The sequence below is a fragment of the Cryptomeria japonica genome, unplaced genomic scaffold, assembly GCF_030272615.1.
Source record: "Cryptomeria japonica unplaced genomic scaffold, Sugi_1.0 HiC_scaffold_1586, whole genome shotgun sequence".
NCBI classification, from domain to species: domain Eukaryota; kingdom Viridiplantae; phylum Streptophyta; class Pinopsida; order Cupressales; family Cupressaceae; genus Cryptomeria; species Cryptomeria japonica.
The window spans coordinates 12,501-25,000 of NW_026729945.1; the positions used below are offsets into that span (position 1 = coordinate 12,501).

General features: G+C 46.1%; 2 protein-coding genes across 2 annotated transcripts; both read left to right on the forward strand.

Annotated features, from left to right (window-relative positions):
• The first annotated feature begins 2,356 nt into the window (after positions 1-2,356).
• LOC131047025 (uncharacterized) lies at positions 2,357-4,108 on the forward strand. The gene has a single exon (XM_057980819.2). The coding sequence runs from the start codon at positions 2,357-2,359 to the stop codon at positions 4,106-4,108; it is 1,752 nt and encodes a 583-aa protein (XP_057836802.2).
• Positions 4,109-8,121: 4,013 nt separating this feature from the next.
• Positions 8,122-9,732, forward strand: LOC131047024 (uncharacterized). The gene has a single exon (XM_057980818.2). It carries the CDS (start codon positions 8,122-8,124, stop codon positions 9,730-9,732), a length of 1,611 nt encoding a protein of 536 aa, XP_057836801.2.
• Positions 9,733-12,500: the final 2,768 nt, after the last annotated feature.

Below are 12,500 nucleotides of genomic sequence, written 5' to 3' on the forward strand. Positions count from 1 at the left end.
ATTCCTTTTTGACTTTTGTCTTACTAGATTCTTTATCTTGTTTAGACATTTTTCAAAAAAGGTAATTTAGGCATATCTTCTAGAAGCCATGTAATTTTGAGATATTGTAATATTGTAGACATTTTCGCTTTTCAAGGTAGATTTTTGGAAATAGTGGATTTGTCTCCACTTTCTATTTAATCTCCTCTCTTACATGTATTTTCTCAGTCTGAGTTCAACTGATGAGGGGTGAATTCCCCGAAACTAGTTTTGAACATACTCAAATGAAAATCTGCATGTTTCCTTAAGCTTTTTTGTCTACATTCTTCAGTTTTCTTCAATCTTTTCTGTCGTTCTTCCATTGCTGCCAGTGATCTCTTTATCTTTAACCCTAAACTCTTTTAGCTTTCACGATGGCCTTTGGAAGAACACCAGCTGACTCGCCTCCGGCATCCACTACTCAACCTGCTGCTCAAAGAACTTCATCTGCTGCAGGCTCGAGGGATGCCTCTGTCGCCCGTCAAACCCGTTCCCGCTCTGCTGCTGGTCTTGTTTCTGCTCCGGCTCCCGAGCACTCCACTCTTGACGCTGTTCAGGAACAGCTCCAGCATCTCACAGAGCTTTTTGCCTGCGAGCAACGTGCCCGGCTGCGGTTTCAGGAGTCCATGGATTTGAATATGAATGTGTTTCGCAGACGTCTCTTCGGCGGTCACGACTCCTCTACAGATTGCTCCTCTCCGGAGCCTTTCAACATCCCTCCTGCATCTTCCTTTCGGCCGATGCCCGCCTCTACTGAGGGCCCCTCTTCGGGTCCCGCTCCTGGTGTTGAAGAGACGTCGAGGCTTGACCCCACCGAGCCCTCTCCATCGGTTCCTCCCACCGCACCCACCTGCTTGCTCGACGGCTCTACCGCTCCTCCCGTTGGTCAACCTGCAGCTTCCGCTCCTCCTGTTGATCATTCGGCGCAACCAAACTCTCCTCCGGTGGCTCCACCCGATGGCCTCCCTTCTGCCATCTCTTCGCTGGTGCTCACAGCGTTCAAGGATTTCAAAAGGCGCCATCTCATCGCAGACCGCTCTGCAGAGTTTTTGCGAAAACTGAAGGTTTTTTCCGAGGCCGGCACGCTTCCAAAAAACCTTCAAGTTAAGCCACCAAAAGTGGTCGTTAATGACAGTGAAGGCAATGCCTTCCTCTCCGCTCAACTCGATTCCATTCAAGCGGATGCCAACCTGCGGTTTCTGGGTGCCTATGTCTCTGCCATGGAGACTACCTCTGCTAATCACGCCAAAGCCATCGTCGAGCTCTCTGCTTCTTTTTCCGCGTCCTTGGCTTCAACGATCGACGCTATCAAAAATCAATCTTACGTGGGCTCTTTCTCTGTTCCCAGCGACGATTGGCTTAAATCTGCTCAAGATTTCTTTGACGCCCTCTGCAACAACTTTGTCATGGACAAGGTGATGAAAAAGACCGCCAGAGATGCCGCCCTTGCCGTGAGGCAAGAAGCACGGGATAATGCGATGTCCGAGGCCGATCAACTCCCTGTTGAGCATTCAGTGGCTGAACTTATCAATGATAAGTTGAACTCTAAGTTCCTCGCTCTTCAAAGCAAAATCGAAGAGCTTCAAGCCTCGCTCGCGGAGTCTTCATCGGGCCCTTTGAAATCTGCGCTGAGGTCGAAGACCAAGCAGCGCTCTCGGTCCTCCATTCAACCTCCCATCTTGCACACTCCGCGGCCTCCTCAGATGCTTCCGACCAAGGCTTCCCTGCACTCCAGCACCCATGCTCGTCCTCCAAAAAACGAGCCAAAAAATGGGCCAATCAAAGGATCGAAATCCAGTCTTCCTGCAGGGCCAAAAAACGGACTTCATTCCGGGAATTTCACCCGGAACCACACCTTTGCTGCCTCTGGGCGATCTCACTCCACGCCAAGGTCTACTCCGCCGGCTCGCCGCTTTGTCCAATTTGCCGAGCCGCCCGCCTCCTCCGAGCCCGACGTTCCTCTCACGCCAAGTCCTCACTTGCGCCAAGACAGAGGAAGGACCCGAGGACGAAGCCGAAGTCAGACCCGAGTGCCAAATCGAGGTCGAAGCCGAAGCCGAAGCCGCAGCTCGAGCCACAGACCTGCTCAGAGACGGACTCAGAATTCTTCAGTCACCACCCGCGGTTTCACGCGCGGGTACGCGTCCGTCTAAGCTTCTGGCACGCAGTCATTGACCCCGCATCTTTCTCACTGGTTCTTTTTTCCAGAAAATGCCCATCGGAGATAGACAACCGGATTTCAAATCTGGCAATTCATAATTTGTCTTCGCGGGCTCTTAGCTATGATGAGAAACGAGTGCTTGGGCTCGGGATGAAATTCATCCCACGACCTCCTTCAATGACTGCTCTCCAGATTTCTGAAGAGTATCGTGCCTTTGCACGACTCTTCAGACTTCGTTCTTTCTTCGGGCCAGATTCTGATGATCGCGTTCACTCTCCTGCCGCCGAGATTGCTCTGCACTTTGCTGGTGGCTTCTCTCAGAAGTTCCGCATGCCCAATCCGAGCTGGAATCCGCCATCTCTCAACGTGGACCTCGAGAAAATCCTCAAAATTGGAGAGCGACTCCTCTGTCAGCAAATCTCCTCTGCGACGTTCACCAATGGCCCTCTGCTGCCATTTCGGCTTCTGTCAGCCCTCAGAAATCTACGCAAAGACTCCACCATTATTATTAAGGCGGCAGATAAAAACCTCGGACTTGTTGTCCTTGACAAATCGTGGTATCTTAATGAAGGACTACGACAGCTCTCTGACCCGATGGTGTACTCTGTGGTCCCTGCTGTGCCGTGGGATGAGATTGTTTGTAATCTCTCTTCAATCATTCGTAGATTCCGCTCTGTTTTGAAAAACGTGGAACCTTTTCTCCTGAGCATTCCGGTCTCCAAAGCACTTGCTTGTGCTTTTTACTTGCTGCCCAAGATACATAAACCTGTCCTTACAGGTCGACCGATTTGCTCTTATGCTGGTTATATTTTAGAACCCGCTTCTCGAGTTCTACACCATCTTCTTCTTCCAATCTTATTGCAGCAACCGAATCATTTGACTGATTCGCTCAGCCTCCTCCGTGAACTCAAGCATCGCCGTCTTCCACACGATTGCTGGTTGTTTACTTTTGACGTGGAATCGCTCTACCCGAGCATCCCCACATCCGCAGGCCTTTTTGCTTTGAAGACTTTGGTGTCAAAATTCTTTGCTCCTCGTGGCATTAATCAGCAGCTTGTCGACATGATCTGCAGTCTTGCTAAGGTGGTTCTTCAATTCCACTTCTTGGAATTCGATGGCGTTTTCTACAAACAAATCCGTGGGACTGCAATGGGAAGTAACTTTGCAGTTGCCTACGCCTGCCTATTCTTATGCCATCTAGAGGAGGTTCTTTTCTCCTCCATGGATTCTTCACCTCTTATCTTTTTTAAGAGGTATATTGACGATGCTCTCGGCATTTGGACTGGTTCTCTGCACTCTCTCCAACAGTTTCTTACTGCCTATCAGAATGCATATCCAGAAATCAACATCAATCCATGTATTTCGTCCTCTTCTGCAGTGCTTCTCGACATCAACTTTTACAAAGGGCCGAATTTCTCTTCATCGGGTATTCTCTCTTCTCAATGCCATCAAAAGAAACTAAATGCCTATCAATACATTTTGTATAAATCTTGGCATCCTCCGCATCAAAAGAAAGCTTTTGTTATCAGCGAGCTTCGTCGATATCTCCTTCGAGAATCTGAACCTTCTGGTTTCGTCCGATTGAAGAGACTTCTTTTTCAGAGACTTCGTGCCCGTGGCTATCCTAGAAGGTTTCTTTTACACTGCTTCAACAAGGTCTCTCCGAAGGACAAGTCAGCGCTTCTTCAGCGAGTTTTTGCTCCTAAAATAAGAAAGAGGGCCCCCCTTGTTTTCAAACTTGATTTTAGTCCTTCGACTAGAGCGATGAACTTGGGGGCTTCCCTAAACCCTGAACTTTTTCGGCTCTGCCAAAAAGTCCCCGCGCTTCGCCATATACCTCATCCTCGTATCTGCTGGCGTAATCCTCGACGACTTGGTACCTTCCTAACAAGAAGCAGATTCTTCTCTCAGAGACCTATGCCTCATTAATAAACTATTACTTATTATTAATAATTAATAATTATTCATTAATTATTAATTATTAATTTTAACTTAATAGTTTCTTTTTAATCATTAATTAATAGTTACTTTTTCAACTATTAACTTAATGATTAATATTCCTTTTTGACTTTTGTCTTACTAGATTCTTTATCTTGTTTAGACATTTTTCAAAAAAGGTAATTTAGGCATATCTTCTAGAAGCCATGTAATTTTGAGATATTGTAATATTGTAGACATTTTCGCTTTTCAAGGTAGATTTTTGGAAATAGTGGATTTGTCTCCACTTTCTATTTAATCTCCTCTCTTACATGTATTTTCTCAGTCTGAGTTCAACTGATGAGGGGTGAATTCCCCGAAACTAGTTTTGAACATACTCAAATGAAAATCTGCATGTTTCCTTAAGCTTTTTTGTCTACATTCTTCAGTTTTCTTCAATCTTTTCTGTCGTTCTTCCATTGCTGCCAGTGATCTCTTTATCTTTAATCTTAAACCCTAAACCCTAAACCCTAAACCCTAAACCCTAAACCCTAAACCCTAAACCCTAAACCCTAAACCCTAAACCCTAAACCCTAAACCCTAAACCCTAAACCCTAAACCCTAAACCCTAAACCCTAAACCCTAAACCCTAAACCCTAAACCCTAAACCCTAAACCCTAAACCCTAAACCCTAAACCCTAAACCCTAAACCCTAAACCCTAAACCCTAAACCCTAAACCCTAAACCCTAAACCCTAAACCCTAAACCCTAAACCCTAAACCCTAAACCCTAAACCCTAAACCCTAAACCCTAAACCCTAAACCCTAAACCCTAAACCCTAAACCCTAAACCCTAAACCCTAAACCCTAAACCCTAAACCCTAAACCCTAAACCCTAAACCCTAAACCCTAAACCCTAAACCCTAAACCCTAAACCCTAAACCCTAAACCCTAAACCCTAAACCCTAAACCCTAAACCCTAAACCCTAAACCCTAAACCCTAAACCCTAAACCCTAAACCCTAAACCCTAAACCCTAAACCCTAAACCCTAAACCCTAAACCCTAAACCCTAAACCCTAAACCCTAAACCCTAAACCCTAAACCCTAAACCCTAAACCCTAAACCCTAAACCCTAAACCCTAAACTTTTTCGGCTTTGCCAAAAAGTCCCCGCGCTTCGCCATATTCCTCATCCAAGGATCTGCTGGCGTAATCCACGAAAACTTGGCTCCTTCTTAACGAGAAGTAGATTCTTCTCTCAGAGACCTTTACTTCGTCATCAAAATCGTCATCATAATCATTAATTTAATCATTAATATTATTTAATAATAATCATTAAAATAATCTCTACATAGTTATTTTTAACTATCTATTTGATTATTTTTATTAATGATTATTATTTAATAATTACTTGATGATTACTATTAATCTTTAAATTTAAAAGATTAATCTTTAAATTTAAAAGATTAATTAAAAGATTATCTTTTTAATTATTATTTAATGATTATTTAATCTTTATGATTATTAATCTTTAACTAATAATTATTTAATCTTTTATTAATGATTATATTTGATTTTTGATAACTTGCCTTATTTTTGGGCATTCTTTTGATGACTCACCTTCTTGGTTGTAATACTTTAGCTATTTGAGGAAATTTTTGAGATAATGGATTTGTCTCCATTCTCTATAAATTCTCCTCCCTGGACATGTATTTTTCATACTTGAGTTCAACTGATGAGGGGTGAATTCCCCGAAACTAGTTTTGAACAAAAACTCAATGAAATTTGTATGTTTTTTGCCTTAGCTATTTGTATTCTTCTTTCTGGTTTTCTTCCTTCGCTGCCAGTGAATTTTTCAAAATTTTTAACACCCTAAAATTTTCTTTCTTTCACGATGGCCCCTGGAAGATCTCCAGCTGTTTCTCCTTCCTCATCCGCTACTCAACCTGCAGCTCAAAGATCTTTATCTGCTGCAGGCTCGAGGGATGTTGCTGCTACTACTGCTCGCCTAACCCGTTCGCGTGCTGCTTCTGCTCTTCCTTCTGTTGCTGCTTCTGAAGATGCCCTTAACGGCATTCAGCAACAACTGCAGATGCTCTCGGACCTGCTTGCTCGCGAACAGGCCTCTCGCTTGCAAGAACGTAATGCTCTCTTAGAATATCAAAATAATATTGATTGCAATCTAGATGAGATTCGTCGGAGTCTTTGGGGTTTTAGTGACTCCTCTGATAATACCACGACTCATCCAGAGCCTCTGCATACTCATCAGGCCCAGGCCACGGCCTCCACTGCAGTTCCAGATGCTCCAGGACAACCTGTTGATGTGCCTCATCCTGTAGATGTGCCTCCACCTGCAGACGAGACTGCACCTCCCGGTCAACCTTCGGCGCCTGGTGCTTCGCTCGACACTCCAGCTGCAACTTCTTTGCAGCCGATTGCTCCTCCTGTGGATCCACCAAAGTCTCCTCCTGAGATTTATCCACCAGCTATCTCTTCGATGGTTCTTACTGCCTTCAAAGACTTCAAGAGGCGTCATCTGGTTGCAGACCGCTCTACCGAGTTCCTGCGGAAGTTAAAGGTTTTTGCTGAAGCTGGTGCGCTTCCAAAAAATTTGCAAGTGAAGCCACCTAAAATCGTTGTGAATGATCCTGAGAGCAATACTTTTCTCTCTTCACAACTCGAAGCCATTCAGGCCGATGCGAACCTTCGCTTTCTCGGTGCATATATCTCCGCCATGGAATCTGCTTCTACATCTCACGCCAAAGCCATCACAGATCTGGTCTCCTCTTTCGCCACTTCTTTGGCGTCTACAATCGATGCTGTTAAGAACCAATCTTATATTGGTTCTTTCTCGATCCCTGCAGATTCTTGGCATACCGCTGCTCAAGCGAGTTTTGACGATCTCTGCAATAATTTTATTGCTGAGAAAGTGATGAAAAAGAGAGCCCGAGATGCCGCTGCTGCTGTTTGTCAGAATGCTCGAGATGATGCTATGACCCAGGCAGACGAGCTTCCCATTGAACGTTCGGTTGCAGAGCTCATTAATGAGAAGTTAAACGTTAAGTTTAACTCCTTCGAAAGGAAGATTGAGGCGTTGCTTTCGAATGCTCCCTCCACGCCTGTGAAAACGGTGCTGCGGTCGAAGACCAAGCAGCCTCCTCGGCTCCCGGACGCTCCTCCCAAGCCCTCCCGGTCTGCTCGCCGAAAGAGATCTTCTTCTTCGAAGTCGCCCCGCCATCAAGCTTCTGTTTTCGGGGGCAATAATGTTGGTGACTTAGCTGGCAATGTGGCTGGCGATTGCGCTCCCGAGAGTGCTCTTTTTTCTGGCGTTCGGCCCGCTTATACTCGGCCCGATAGCGCTCCTCCCCTTGGCGCTCGGCCCTCTCATGCTCGGCCCGCTCCAGCTCACACTCGGCCCGCTCCACCTCATGCTCGGCCCGCTTCAACTCGTGCTCGTGCTCGGCCCGCTCACAACCCAGAGTCCATCCTTGGTGCTCGGCCTGCTGTTGCTCAGGCTCCAAAAAACGGGCTTGGTTCCGGGAGAAAAACCCGGAACTCCATATCGCCTGCCTTTGGGCGATCGCTCTCAAAGCGTTGGTCAGCTCCTCCTCCTCCTCGCCGCTCTGTGCGATTTGCAGAACCGCCCACGTCCTCCGCTCCAAGCGAATTCTCCTCACAGAAAAGCATTCCCGGTCGAGGACAAAGCCATTCCTGCGGTTTTTTGAGAGGACGAAGCAAGACCAGAGGTTTCGGCCCTTCTCTTCTCCAGAATCAAAGCCCGACTCGCTTCCAGAATCAAGGCCCGAGTTCTTCAATTCCTCCCGCTCGCGATTCCGCTTGAGCCTTTGGTGTGCAGCCATCAATCCTGCCGTCTTCTCTCTCGTTCTCTTCTCCAGAAAGCGACCTTCTGAGATCGATAATCGGATCTCTAACTCTATGATCCATAATCTCTCATCTCGGCCGCTTAATTACGATGAGAGACGCGTGCTGGGACTTGGGATGAAGTTCATCCCCCGTCCTCCTCCGATGACTGCACTCAACATTCTTGCAGAATATCGCTCCTTTGCTCGGCTCTTCAGGCTGCGAACCTTCTTCGGACCAGATGTCGATCCACCTGTAGCCAACATTGCTCTGCATTTTGCGGGTGCCTTCTCTCAAAAGTTCCGAGCCAGAAATCCTTGTTGGAATCCGCCCGTTGTCAACGTGGACCTCGAACACATTCTCAGGCAGGGTGAATTGCTCCTTAGTCAGCAAATCTCCTCAACCGTTTTCACTCACGGGCCTATGCTTCCATCAAGGCTTCTCTCTGCACTCAGAAAGCTTCGAAAGGACTCCTCCATCGTCATCAAGTCAGCCGACAAGAACCTGGGACTTGTTGTGCTTGACAAAACCTGGTACGAGCTCGAAGGATTACGGCTGCTCTCTGATCAAAATGTGTACTCCGTCATCTCTGCAGTGCCTTGGAATACGATTCGACAAGAGCTGATCTCCATCATTGAAAGGTTCGGTGCTATCTTGAAGGGTGTGAAAGATTTTCTCCTGAGCGTTCAAATCAATAAAGCAAGTGCTTGTGCTTTTTACTTGCTCCCGAAAATCCATAAACCCACTCTCACGGGGCGTCCAATCTGTTCCTATTCTGGGTACCTGCTGGAACCCGCCTCCAAAGTGCTGCACCACCTTCTTCTTCCAGTTTTGCTTGAGCAATCGAATCATTTGACAGACTCCATCTGCCTGTTGCGTGATCTTGAGAACTTGTGCCTCCCACGCGATTGCTTGCTCTTCACTTTTGACGTCGAGTCGCTCTATCCGAGCATCCCCATGAATGCTGGTCTCTCTGCTCTGAAAGCGATGGTGACAAAGTTTTTTGTCCTTCATGGTATTAATCTACGGCTTGTTGAGATGATCTACCTCCTAGCCGAGCTTGTTCTTCAATACCATTTCCTAGAGTTTGATGGTATCGTCTACCAGCAGATCCGTGGAACCGCTATGGGCAGTAATTTTGCTGTTGTGTATGCATGCCTCTTTCTGTGTCACTTGGAATTTTCTCTTTCCTCCACCGTGGACACTTCACCTCTCCTCTTTTATAAGAGGTTTATCGATGATGCTTTCGGGATTTGGACTGGCTCCTTGCACTCTCTCCAGCAGTTTCTCTCTGCCTATCAGAATGTTTTTCCCGAGATCAACATTAATCCATGCATCTCCTCCACTTCAGCGGTTATTCTTGACATAAATTTCTACAAAGGGCCGAAGTTTCTCTCTACGGGTATTCTTTCTTCTCAATGCCATCAGAAAAAGCTCAATGCCTATCAATACATCTTGTATAAATCTTGGCATCCGTCTCATCAGAAGAAAGCTTTTGTCATCAGCGAGCTTCGCCGTTATTTATTACGGGAATCTGAGCCTTCCGGTTTTGTTCGTTTGAAAAGGCTCCTTTTTCAAAGACTTCGTGCCCGAGGCTACCCCAGAAGGTTTCTTGTACACTGCTTCAATAAGGTCTCTCCGAAGGACAAGTCAGCGCTTCTTCAGCGAGTTTTTGCTCCAAAAATAAGAAAGAGGGCCCCCCTTGTATTCAAACTTGATTTTAGTCCTTCGACTAAAGCGATGAACTTGGGGGTTTCCCTAAACCCTAAACCCTAAACCCTAAACCCTAAACCCTAAACCCTAAACCCTAAACCCTAAACCCTAAACCCTAAACCCTAAACCCTAAACCCTAAACCCTAAACCCTAAACCCTAAACCCTAAACCCTAAACCCTAAACCCTAAACCCTAAACTTTTTCGGCTTTGCCAAAAAGTCCCCGCGCTTCGCCATATTCCTCATCCAAGGATCTGCTGGCGTAATCCACGAAAACTTGGCTCCTTCTTAACGAGAAGTAGATTCTTCTCTCAGAGACCTTTACTTCGTCATCAAAATCGTCATCATAATCATTAATTTAATCATTAATATTATTTAATAATAATCATTAAAATAATCTCTACATAGTTATTTTTAACTATCTATTTGATTATTTTTATTAATGATTATTATTTAATAATTACTTGATGATTACTATTAATCTTTAAATTTAAAAGATTAATCTTTAAATTTAAAAGATTAATTAAAAGATTATCTTTTTAATTATTATTTAATGATTATTTAATCTTTATGATTATTAATCTTTAACTAATAATTATTTAATCTTTTATTAATGATTATATTTGATTTTTGATAACTTGCCTTATTTTTGGGCATTCTTTTGATGACTCACCTTCTTGGTTGTAATACTTTAGCTATTTGAGGAAATTTTTGAGATAATGGATTTGTCTCCATTCTCTATAAATTCTCCTCCCTGGACATGTATTTTTCATACTTGAGTTCAACTGATGAGGGGTGAATTCCCCGAAACTAGTTTTGAACAAAAACTCAATGAAATTTGTATGTTTTTTGCCTTAGCTATTTGTATTCTTCTTTCTGGTTTTCTTCCTTCGCTGCCAGTGAATTTTTCAAAATTTTTAACACCCTAAAATTTTCTTTCTTTCACGATGGCCCCTGGAAGATCTCCAGCTGTTTCTCCTTCCTCATCCGCTACTCAACCTGCAGCTCAAAGATCTTTATCTGCTGCAGGCTCGAGGGATGTTGCTGCTACTACTGCTCGCCTAACCCGTTCGCGTGCTGCTTCTGCTCTTCCTTCTGTTGCTGCTTCTGAAGATGCCCTTAACGGCATTCAGCAACAACTGCAGATGCTCTCGGACCTGCTTGCTCGCGAACAGGCCTCTCGCTTGCAAGAACGTAATGCTCTCTTAGAATATCAAAATAATATTGATTGCAATCTAGATGAGATTCGTCGGAGTCTTTGGGGTTTTAGTGACTCCTCTGATAATACCACGACTCATCCAGAGCCTCTGCATACTCATCAGGCCCAGGCCACGGCCTCCACTGCAGTTCCAGATGCTCCAGGACAAAGGACAACCTGTTGATGTGCCTCATCCTGTAGATGTGCCTCCACCTGCAGACGAGACTGCACCTCCCGGTCAACCTTCGGCGCCTGGTGCTTCGCTCGACACTCCAGCTGCAACTTCTTTGCAGCCGATTGCTCCTCCTGTGGATCCACCAAAGTCTCCTCCTGAGATTTATCCACCAGCTATCTCTTCGATGGTTCTTACTGCCTTCAAAGACTTCAAGAGGCGTCATCTGGTTGCAGACCGCTCTACCGAGTTCCTGCGGAAGTTAAAGGTTTTTGCTGAAGCTGGTGCGCTTCCAAAAAATTTGCAAGTGAAGCCACCTAAAATCGTTGTGAATGATCCTGAGAGCAATACTTTTCTCTCTTCACAACTCGAAGCCATTCAGGCCGATGCGAACCTTCGCTTTCTCGGTGCATATATCTCCGCCATGGAATCTGCTTCTACATCTCACGCCAAAGCCATCACAGATCTGGTCTCCTCTTTCGCCACTTCTTTGGCGTCTACAATCGATGCTGTTAAGAACCAATCTTATATTGGTTCTTTCTCGATCCCTGCAGATTCTTGGCATACCGCTGCTCAAGCGAGTTTTGACGATCTCTGCAATAATTTTATTGCTGAGAAAGTGATGAAAAAGAGAGCCCGAGATGCCGCTGCTGCTGTTTGTCAGAATGCTCGAGATGATGCTATGACCCAGGCAGACGAGCTTCCCATTGAACGTTCGGTTGCAGAGCTCATTAATGAGAAGTTAAACGTTAAGTTTAACTCCTTCGAAAGGAAGATTGAGGCGTTGCTTTCGAATGCTCCCTCCACGCCTGTGAAAACGGTGCTGCGGTCGAAGACCAAGCAGCCTCCTCGGCTCCCGGACGCTCCTCCCAAGCCCTCCCGGTCTGCTCGCCGAAAGAGATCTTCTTCTTCGAAGTCGCCCCGCCATCAAGCTTCTGTTTTCGGGGGCAATAATGTTGGTGACTTAGCTGGCAATGTGGCTGGCGATTGCGCTCCCGAGAGTGCTCTTTTTTCTGGCGTTCGGCCCGCTTATACTCGGCCCGATAGCGCTCCTCCCCTTGGCGCTCGGCCCTCTCATGCTCGGCCCGCTCCAGCTCACACTCGGCCCGCTCCACCTCATGCTCGGCCCGCTTCAACTCGTGCTCGTGCTCGGCCCGCTCACAACCCAGAGTCCATCCTTGGTGCTCGGCCTGCTGTTGCTCAGGCTCCAAAAAACGGGCTTGGTTCCGGGAGAAAAACCCGGAACTCCATATCGCCTGCCTTTGGGCGATCGCTCTCAAAGCGTTGGTCAGCTCCTCCTCCTCCTCGCCGCTCTGTGCGATTTGCAGAACCGCCCACGTCCTCCGCTCCAAGCGAATTCTCCTCACAGAAAAGCATTCCCGGTCGAGGACAAAGCCATTCCTGCGGTTTTTTGAGAGGACGAAGCAAGACCAGAGGTTTCGGCCCTTCTCTTCTCCAGAAT